At 36.0% G+C, this 11,414-nt stretch overlaps 1 protein-coding gene across 1 annotated transcript; it reads left to right on the top strand.

Moving 5' to 3' along the window:
- The first annotated feature begins 4,681 nt into the window (after positions 1 to 4,681).
- On the top strand, positions 4,682 to 7,374 carry iapp (islet amyloid polypeptide). The gene is made up of 4 exons (XM_026225194.1): positions 4,682 to 4,751; positions 5,042 to 5,138; positions 6,515 to 6,649; positions 6,990 to 7,374. Exons 2-4 carry the CDS (start codon positions 5,068 to 5,070, stop codon positions 7,162 to 7,164), a joined length of 381 nt encoding a protein of 126 aa, XP_026080979.1. The 5' UTR covers positions 4,682 to 4,751; positions 5,042 to 5,067; the 3' UTR covers positions 7,165 to 7,374.
- Positions 7,375 to 11,414: the final 4,040 nt, after the last annotated feature.

Here is an 11,414-nt window from a genome sequence, read left to right as displayed (position 1 = left end):
AATTACTGTTGATACATTAGAAATGGAAGACTATAGAGACTGAAGATTTATTATGATTTTTTGATTAGCGTTATGTACTATTTTATAAAACATATGTTAAATAATAATAGCTGAACGTATTTGAAGGTAATTGGTTATGTACTTTAGCTCCACGTTTCCAAAATATATACATCAAAACACTTTTAGACCATTTTCAAGACAAAACAAAAGGAATAAAAAGCACTTTCTGCGTTATTTTTTCCCCCCTCTGACAGGTACAAGTACTATACAGCCCACACTGATGATGCTGATAATTTCACAGTGACCTCCACATGCTCATCTGACACCCAGAATATCGTTAAACATCTACTTTCTAGTAATGTGTGGTTAAATGTGGAAAAGCATGTGGGATATTTTAATTGTACAATCCAGAAAAATACCTAACAGAGCACAATATATGCTAAAAAGTGGAAATCCTGCCCAAGTGGATGGTTGCCTTGTTGGAAAACATTATGCGTGGCATCAGTGAAGCCAGCATCGGCCCTCTGGGAATGCAAATACATAGATTATTATGAATGCCCAGAAATCTCTGTTTTTTATGTTGATGATAAAATTAGTACTTGAAGAATGTATCAAATACAGGTACTCGCTCGGCTGAGCTTCCTCTCATAATACCCTGTGTAAGTATTATACAAGTAAGAAATAATTGATGACGGCTTTAAATTATTAGAAAAATAATGTCCTGAGGGTATATAAGGGTGCATCATTTTTCTAATAAAATATGGGATTGACTGCTGAAGCAGCAGTCTGTAGCTTTCTGGAAGTTAATCCTGTGGCTTCCAACAGCCACACAAGACCTAGTCTCAGCCTCAGATGTCACGCACATGGACTGCTGGCTGAATGTCTGATGCATAAGGCACACTTAGCTGGAAACACTTCAGGAGTTTCAAAGTCATCCTCTGAATGATTGAATTATACAGGTTTTCCAGAAGACATGCGTGTTCTGTTCTTTAAGGGTGTACTCACACTAGGCACAGTTGCTATGAACCGGGCCCGAGTACGATTGTCCCCCCTCCCCATTCCCCCCCTGGCCTGCACTCACATATAGGGTTTCATCATTCGTGCCGGAGCACGCTTACGTCATTATGGTGCGACGGTTTCGGGATAAACAGGAAGAGCGGCTCTCTCTTAACACAATGGAGTGCATCGCTCTGTTTTCTTTGTGGATAATTTTGTGTTGTTTGGTCCACAGCCTGTTGTTAAACAGATGTGTCGCCTTAGTGACGCGAAAATTTTCACGTAATCGTGCTGCTCGTATGAGGATGTTTGCAAGGACTTTGCAGTTTTTAGTTTTTATGCGTTTTGCACCTCTGCCGTAGACCAAAGCGACCCTTTCCCTGCCATGTTGGTTTTGGAGCGTCGCAATAAGTTAAGTGTCTTGTAAATTTTCCAGTCATTTGGCAGTGGAGCGACATCTGCCAAATGTTTCGACCTGAGTCCGGCAGACTGTAGAAAAGGATTTCTACATTCTTAGTTTCCACTCACCTCCTTCAGGCCATGTCTTCTTCATGTATACCTTCACTTACTCACATTATCAACACCTCTCTTCACACTGGTACATTTCCCTCAGCATTTAAACAGGATTGGCTAACCCCACTTCCGGTATCCCTTCTTCCACGCATTGCAAAGACACTTGAGTGAGTTATGTTCAACTCTTACACACTATTTTTCTTGCATAGAACAACTGCCTTGACAACAACCAATCTGGCTTCAAAAGCAGCCACTCAACCGAGACTGCTCTACTCTCAGTTACTGAAGCCCTGAGACTTGCAAGAGCAGCTTCCAAATCTTCAGTACTCATCTTGCTGAATCTGTCTGCTGCTTTTGACAAAGTCAACCTGATTCAACCTGAAAAAACAGATTCTCCTGTTCACCCTCATAATGATGGCATCTCAGGATCCTCATTCCTGTGTTTAAAGTCTTACCTCTCAGGAAGATACTTCAAGGTCTCTTGGAGGGGTGAGGTTTCTAAGTCACAACTTCTTGCTACTGGGGTTCCGCAAGTCTCAGTGCTTGGACCACTTCTCTTCTCCGTCTGCATGTATGCTGATGAGAATCTACTCTACTTCTCATGAAGCGTGATGTGTCACACCAAACACGTTGCGTCCTTGAGGTCGATGCAAAAATAAATGCTTTTTTCAGCACGAAGAAATAAAGAAATTTTAATAGTATCTTATTAAATTTATGGGTGGCACCCTGGACACCCATCTGGCTCTGCTACTTTTTCTTGCTTACTTAAGATGTTTAGATCTCAGAATGAATGTTGTGCTCTCAGCAATGCAGAAGACTTGTTCTGTTGTACAATGTGATTCACCCATGATGCAGGCACCCTGTCCAGTCCCCTGCTCATGTTCAACTGATTCTTGCTTCAGTGGACAGCTTTATGCTCATGGCAGCACAATCCCAGTAATGTGTCTATGTGTCTGCTCCATATAAAGCCAATACTTTGGCTTTCACACCCTTTGCAGGAAGAATGGGTCTTGCACAGTTGCTTTTGTACCCTTCTTTTGTGGATATAACCCCAGTTCTTGAGTAAGGGTGATACGGATGCCTTACTTATAGGAGAATGGTCCTCGATGGCAGGCCTGTGGACTCATCTCACATGGCAAATACACTGACCTGTAGGGCTGCGATATTACCACATGGACAACACAACAATATATCGGGGCATTGTTGATAGTGGGGAAAAACGGTGACAGAGTGATCAGCGAATTCAATAAGGCCTGTGCATCAACCCGACCTAACTCTACAAACTGTATTTTCTATCCCCTAAACCTACCCCTCACAAAAACTACTGCCATTCTTAGATCTAAAAATAATAATAATAATAATAATTTTTTTGACCACATATACATATTGTGTCCCCATAACATAGCATAGAGTATACCTGAACCACACACACACACACATGCACACAAATAATTATGTCTATAGCATACATGTGTAACGGAGGCCAGCGAGTAGTGCTGTGCAGGTAAAACCTCACTCCCCGATCTCAAGAGACGCACTAGCGACAGATGCTAGTGGCTGTAGCCATTTAGCCTCCTTGTTAGTGCGTCCGCCTCCCATGCCGGAAGACCTGGGTTCGAGCCCTGCTCGGAGCGAGTGCGAGGAGTGTCAGAGAGGACCCGGGTGAGAGGGGTTACACATGCATGCATGCATGCATGCATAAATAAATACACCTTATATAGAGTAGATACATATGTATATGCATAAATGAATCTCCGTTGGATCTCTGTCAGTATGCAATGGATGATTTATAACACGTGGTGGCAGTATATTCCAAAAAGGATATTAAATAGAAATATATTATCTCAATGTGTTGAGAGTAAATGTATTTAATTAACGGTTTATATATATATATATATATATATATATATATATATATATATATATATATATATATATATATATATATATATATATATTTATTTATTTATTTATTTATTTATTTAAATCTTGTTTAAATAGTGTCAACTTTTTTTTTTCTAAAATAAGCATCTGAAAAAAAATAATAAGTAGCCTACATTTTACAGTCTACAGTGCTGAGCATCATGATTTTAGACAATAGTGATGTTATGATTGCAACTATACTGTAAGACTAACTGCAGTATTTATAATTAGATCATAATAATCACTGGCAAAAATCATACATAGCACAGTTTTGGTTGGGTTGGAACTATTTAAATAACCTTTATTTATTTGTTTGTTTGTTGAAAATAAAAGTATGTAAAGTATTGATTATAGGCTGATCACTGGTGTGTTCTGTGATGTGCCTCTTCCTTTTACAGTATAATCATATAATGAAACAGCAAAATCAGCTGCTTTAGCTGGACTAAAAATGTTCTAAAATAAAAACAAATAAAAACAAAATAAATATGCACATTGGAAATGTCTTTAAACATGTTTACAGTTATGAATTAGAAAGTCTGTTGATTCCTCTTTTTCACCTGTGATTTAAAGTCACTAAAATAAACTTGACAATTTAAAAAAAAAAAAAAAAAAAAAAAAAAAAATGATGTCAGTCTAAACCGCATCTTTCTTTCAAGCTTTAAAAACCTCCATCTTCAAGAGAACATTTCAAGAATTTTAATTCCTGTATAAATTTGTGCAAGTTTTCCACTTTTTCCAACACAGAATGATTTCATGTGTGATACATTTCAGTCCATCATTGCTTCTTGTATCCCTGGGAAAGGGAAAGTATTGAGCTACAAAAAAAGGATAAGTTTTAAAGAAATCTGGCATTTTTAGAGCATTTTGAATGGAATCTATCAATAAATAAATATACAAAGAAAAAGGCCTGTCCTTGACCTTTCTCGTATCTTAAAGTAGTTGTTCCAGGTACAGCATTGATTTTTCTTCTGAAACAATAATTAAAATTACCCAAATGTGCTCATGAATGTTCACTCAAAGTCATCTGAAACACTGTGACGTAAAGGCAGTCTATAACGATGTCCACAACAAATGTCAAAATGAGCGTCAACGCTGCTTTTGACCCTCGCTGCGAGTTTGAAATCTTCACGCTAACCCCAATCTCGATCTCTGCTGGAAATGGAGGGCTATATTTGGAGGAGTGCGATGATGTCACAAGTGGTTGAGGGTAGGAGCCTATAACAGAGAGGATGGAGTGAGTGTGTGAGTGTTTGTGTGAAAAACAGAGACAACGCCGGCACCTTCAGGAGCTGCTGTCCACTGGTTTGAAACCGCTGGAAGTGAGTACTCTCACACTTTTCAATAAAATATCTGAAGATTTTCAGATTACCATTAAGCTGAGTTTGTTTTTAGTTTTGAAAGTTTAAAGATAATAATAAAAACATTTTAATAACATTAATGATGCTAAATGTCGTCAAATGTAAAAGAAGGCTATGATTTGTCTAGTGTAATATGATTTTAAAAACACGAGCTTTACTGATGGAGATGTGGTGGTGCAAAACTCTAAAAGATTACTGTAATGTCCACAAAATACTAATGCTCATGCATTTTTCTTCTTCTTTTGCACAAGAACAAATACAAGCATTCCTGCCTGCCATGTATCTGCCCTCCCAGATCCTGATCTTCCTTGTGATGATGCAATGTGTTGCCACAGTCCCTTACAACAGGCAAGTCTTTTAACTTACATATTAACAAAACGTATTGTTTATTGCATATTTTATTTGATTTGATCTTTTAAATAAGAAAGAATGACTGAATATTTAAATGGATAGAATTTCAAATATTAAATATAAACTATCTGTGTGACTGTAGTCGTGTCTAATTCGTGCACTGAAAACAAATGGTAACTTCTACCTTAACTGGTTTTATTGAATTCAAAAATACGATTTAATGTAGATGATTTAATCTAACAAAACCAATATTTAGGCTTTAAAGTAGAAATAGCTAACAATTTATCTTTCATTTGTTTCATATGACAATGATAATGTTCTACCAAGCAGTCTATAGTGAAGACAAACTTTAATTTTTTTTATGTTTTTCATTATTTAAAAGGTTTTAACATTGAAATCTTAAGAACATGAATGTGTACACTGCATAATTATTGCAGAGCTGTGTGCATTTGTGTAAAAGCGTCTCGCTAAAGCATAAAACAACCTTTAATGTTTCTTCCTTTATTGTTATTATTATAGACTTCATTTTTCCAAAAGTATACTTTTTAAAGCAGATTTCTCCTATGAATATATATATATATATATATATATATATATATATATATATATATATATATATATATATATATATATATATATTTTTTTTTTTTTTTTTTTTTTCATGTTTATATTGTACATTACAATATAATTTCACTATAAATTCACTTATAGCATGCAACATTTTTTAGTCAAATTAATTATTTATTTTTTTACTGTATAATATGTATTAGTTATCATTTATTAAAATGAATCACTACCAACCAGAAATTAAATACTACACATCCCTAATTCAAATTAGGTTTAAATAAAATGTCAAATTTAACTGTAATAGATAAAACACGTCTACCAAATCATTTCCATAACTCCTGTGTTATTTTCTTTTGATGACTTCACTATTGTTATAAAATGTAGAAACTGGTCATAAGACAGCATCGATGTATCGATAGGTACTGCAAATACAATAATAAGAAATAAAAAACCGTGATGCTATTTCTAGCTGTTTCATCTTTACTCTTGCTGGTTTAATCTAATGTATACAGATTTTCTTTTTTTAGTTTAGTTTAATATAACCAATTAATAATGTATTGTTAACACGTCAAGTAACTATTTTACGTCACCTAACAAAAAAGTTCATATGAGGTAGCAGATTATTTCGTATCCTTGTAACAAGATGTAGCAAGTGTGGAGAAGTGTGTGCAAGTGATATGACCAGCGGGCACAAATGAGCCACTTGCAACACGTCTCCACTTCAGAAGATCGTCACAGTCAGGGAAAGTGGCGCTTTCTAAGCAGCTCTGGATGAGACGGTGCTTTGTTTCCTCTCTTGTCGACAGGTACTCCCTTTCCTCTAACGACAAGCCGGATGCCTCGCGAGAGGTCAATGGATGGCTGGTTACAGATCTATCTGACAATCCATTTGTGAGTTTTACGAGGCCACGGCCTCCGAGGGGCCTCCCTGCGGTGAACAGGTACTTTGAACAATTATGATTCAGAGTTTAAGATGTAGGTCGTAGTATCATTGAAGTAGATTTGTAATTGCGTTTCTGAGATGGGATAGATTAACGAATGAAATTGGACATTTTGTTATAAATTATCAAAAGAAGCATCATGCTAGTAATCCACAGCAATCACACACGCACACATGAAATGTGTTTACAGTTAAATTAATCTATTATTGAGTCTTTGAATTTTAATCAGTTAATTTCAAATTGTACGATTGCGATATTATGAACAACATCATTTCCAGGTGGTTTTAATTTATTGGGGCATATGACTAATGCTTAAATATTCTCCTGAACTTCCCCACAGTCATTACATGGAAAAGCGGAAGTGTAACACAGCCACCTGCGTGACTCAGAGATTAGCAGACTTTCTCGTCCGCTCCAGCAACACCCGTGGCACCGTCTACGCGCCGACCAACGTGGGAGCCAACACCTATGGGAAGAGAGACTTGCTGCAGTCGCCCATTTACCTGCCCCTATAGTTCAAATGCAGACACATTGGAAAATACAGGCAAATAAATGTAAGATGTATACTAATTCTGTGCGTTTATTTTATTATTATTTATTATCATGATTATCCCCCCCAAAGTATAAAAGAGCCAGTGCCTTTTGGTGTGAACAACTGTTTGCAGCATTTTCAGTTTCGGGGTAAAACCTTGCATGTCAATAAGGACGTATGGTGTTTTGCAACATGTTAGCATGATGGCATATGAATAAAATGTGTTATAAAAATGACACGGATAGCATAGAAGAATGGACATTTTGTTTAGATTTCTTTTTTGTTTCTAATAAAAGAAAGATTAAAAAAAAAATCCACTTCTCTGCTCAATGTTATTATAATAAGGTCAATAAACCCATGATTTTACGTTGAAAGAATTTCAATGTAGCAAGAAAGGCTTATATTTTAAACCAAGAAAAACATAAATAATATATCTCCCTCAACAGAAACTGATTTTAAAGGTGGTTAAATATCCCACAAGCATTAAAAAAGACCCTTCCTGACACCACCTGATTGGATGCAGCACCTCACTATATGATTTTTGATGAACACACAGATATGTTAATGCACAACAACATCAAGTGGTTGGATACAATGATTATAGCCATAAAAACCATGCAATTTATGCACCATGCTAGTACATTATAGACCTCTGAGAATGACTGATCCTTGCTAAGGACCTCTGCAATACGTACAAAAACACATGTGCTATTCATAAAATTATGGAGGTACAAAAATAGCAGAGAAAACAGGCAATAGTACACTCATGACACTTTAGAATTGGGACCAGTTCCCAGTTCTCACTATTAACCAGTTGCTTTTTAGCATGCCTATTATTAACCTTTTATGGTAACACTTTAGTATAGGGTCCAATTCACACTAATAAGTAGTTGCTTATTAGCATGTCTATTATTAACATATTGGCTGTTTATTAGTGCTTATAAAGTACATATAATGCATGACATCCATAATCCTACCTAATACCCTAAACTTAACAAGTACGGTAGCACTTTATTTTACAGTCCTGTTCCTCATGTACATACTATGTACTTATTATAGTAATTACAATAACTATGTAATAAATAGGTACTAACCCTGAACCTACCCCTAAACCTAACCCTACCCCATGTAGTTACCTTGTGTTACCAGAACTTTCTTAGATAAATACACTGTAAGTACACTATAAGTACATGTTAGTACACTTACTGTAAAATAAAGTGCAACCACAACTACCTTATAAACTATTAATAAGCAGCAAATAAGCAATTTATTGAGACAATAGTCATAACTAATGGTTTGTTAATAGTGAGAACTGGACCTTAAAGTAAAGTGTGACCAGTACATTCATTTTAATTCACACTTGCACTTTAACATAAATTTACCTCAGCTCAAAATGAAGGATAAAGATCTAGAAGCAAACTTTGTCCTGATAAACTTTCAGATTATTAACTAAAACTAGTAAAATATCGGAGAAGACAGATCGCTTTAACCCGACTGACCAGTTAACAGAAATCAGAATGTGAGAATGCTTGCATTCTTGTAAATATTTTGAGTGAATTGGATAAAATATTTTGCATATTGTGCTGTTTCTGCAATAAATGTAATATAAGCAACAACCATATAATAATAATGATGATGATGATGATAATCCAGCCAACAACAGCTATTATGCCTGTTATTATTTAGAGAAAATAATTGTTTTAATATGTGTATTGTTTAGTAAAAATATTATTAAAGAAATTACTCTTAAAAAGAAAGGTGCTTCATAATGCCATAAGAACCTTTTTGTCTAAATGGTTCAATAACAAACCTTTAACATCTGAAGAACCTCTCTGTTTCACAAAAGGTCCTTTGTGGTCAAAAAAAGGTTCTTCAGATTATAAAAAAGTAAAAAAATAAAATAAAATAAATGCTCTTACTCTTAAAAATAAAGGTGCTTAAAAGGTTCTTCACAACGATGCCACAGAAGAACAATTTTTGTTTCCACAAAGAACCAATAAGTCTCTTTCTTACCTTTTTATAATCTGAACAACATTTCTTTCATCACAAAGGACTTTTAGTGAAACAGAAAGGTTCTTCAGATGTTAAAGGTCCTTTATGGAACCATTTAGGCAAAAAAGGTTCTGCTATGGCATCGAAAAGCACCTTTATTTTTAAGAGTGTATGATATCTTACTATTGCTAAATTTTCATTGAGATTTAAAATGATGAGGAGGAGATAATTATTTTGGAATAGTTGTTTTTTTTATTTTTATGCTGTGAAATATGTGTAAAGGTTTTAAAAAGAATCCAACTTTTATTTGATTAAGATGGCGTATTGCACAGTACCGTGTACAGTGTACTGAGTAACTATGCAAAAAAAAAACTGTATATGCATTACAGCGATTTCAGGTAACAGAAAAAATATAGTTCTGAGTGAAAATGTTAGAGAAATGTTTCAGGTTTAAAGTATATGTTATGCAGCTCACAAAAAATAAATAAATAAATAAAATAGTGGCACAAAAAAGTTCTGTGAAATTGTATTGTCTTTTGACACCTGTTACAATTCACTGCTATATTTCGGCCAAGTCTAAAAAATTTTTTTCTGTCATCATCAGGTACTTCCATTTTGTTGCCGTTTGAACTGTCAAACACATGAACATATTCTGTTCATTTTTCCTCGTCCCTCTGATGGTGAACATCCCCCGGATGTTCTAATGTGGTTGCTCTAATAATAAAAAGATGTTAGAGAGCCAGAAATAGATCATATATAAACGTGGAGAGGCCAGAACATGAATCAATCAAGCAGAGAAACACATGTCAGTGCCATTTCACATAATGACATGAATGAGAGATGGACAGGTTAGGCCTAATGAAAGTTTCGGACATACATTTCTCACAAGACGGGCGTCTGTATTGATAAATTAAACATCATGCACATAATTTCTGAAGAAAAAAAAATCGTACTATCATTTTTTGGATTCATTTACTATTGTAGCATGTAGTGTCAAAATAAATGTGCACAATTGTCCTTAAAATAATATCTGAAGCTAACACTCTTATATTCATATTTTGTGTACAAAATATATTATTTAAAAATGTAATGTTGATTTTGAGGTAAAATATGGCCTGATCAAATACAACACTAAGCACTTCATATCTTATCAAATATACATCCTAATTATCTTGACTTTGTGCTAAACTTGTTTTTACCCTGGTGTGACATCACTTCTACTCTGATCTAAGCGTATCAAACAGCCAGGGTCTTTCTTGTATTAATATAACAGGAAATAATAGTATTGGCTGCCGTCACGGATAATTTGGCAGCTGATATATCTGTCATAATGACGTGGGTATCCATGAAGAGGTTAAAGGCTACAGCCGATGTTTAGTGCAGTTAATATGGCTGACATACAGAGCCATCAGATCCATTATGTACACAGACTAGACAGAGAGGAGAGGATAGCTCGAGTACAAGTGTGACTCATTTCATGTGGATAATTAACTGGTACTTTTAATTAATGCAATTCAAAGTTAGTTAATCATGTCATTTTGTCCTGTGCAACTAATGTTCTATATCTCATGCCTGACTATTTAGAGTTTTTTACATTGTACTTACCTAAGAAAGGACTGATAATAAAAGGTAACTACATAATGGGGCTCTGCATAGGACTGGGTTTGGAAAACACCGGGGTTAGGTTTAGGGGTGGGTTCAGAGTTATTACAGTTATTACAATTACTGTAATAATTTCACAGTACACTGAAAATTCCCATTATGTTTATTTAATTCACCTGTGTCCTAGTAATCACCCTCATTTAGTCTTGTGTGTATATATAGTGGTGTCTGTTCTTGATTTCCCTTGAAAGTCGATGTTGTGCTACATGTGTGATCCTGCCATCGCCTCATGGTGTGACAGTGTTGAGGATCGCTTCGGAGCCGTTGCTGTTGATTATGTCAGACCAGGTGCAAGAGCCAGCAACAAAGACCACCTCCTCCACTGTTGTCTGGCAGCCCCTCTGCTCGCCTTCAGCCCACCATCAGCATGGTACGATCTCCGCGGGACTGCCATCCTCCAGTTGCAGTGGCTGGAATATACCTTGGCTCCTCCTCCAGCCTCTAAGCCCTGGACTCCGCCTCAGCCTGTTGACCCGTCGGCTGCACCATGGCTCCTAGCTCCCTCATTTCCGCAGTGTCCCATCTGTCCACTGGCTCTGCCGGGCTCCCTCGTCCCTCCGGCTCTGCCTTGGGCTGTCG

Source organism: Carassius auratus, chromosome 4, assembly GCF_003368295.1.
Source record: "Carassius auratus strain Wakin chromosome 4, ASM336829v1, whole genome shotgun sequence".
Taxonomy (NCBI): Eukaryota; Metazoa; Chordata; class Actinopteri; order Cypriniformes; family Cyprinidae; genus Carassius; species Carassius auratus.
The sequence above is the reverse complement of the archived record's forward strand: the minus strand, read 5'-3'. Positions and strand labels throughout refer to the sequence as shown.

What these genes read in the sequence shown, in the direction of transcription:
- iapp (XM_026225194.1), top strand. Translation starts at nt 5,068, where the DNA reads ATGTATCTGCCCTCCCAGATCCTGATCTTCCTTGTGATGATGCAATGT. An exon ending in GCCACAGTCCCTTACAACAG is followed by an intron (nt 5,139 to 6,514) that starts GCAAGTCTTTTA and finishes TCTTGTCGACAG; the next exon opens with GTACTCCCTTTCCTCTAACG. An exon ending in GGCCTCCCTGCGGTGAACAG is followed by an intron (nt 6,650 to 6,989) that starts GTACTTTGAACA and finishes ACTTCCCCACAG; the next exon opens with TCATTACATGGAAAAGCGGA.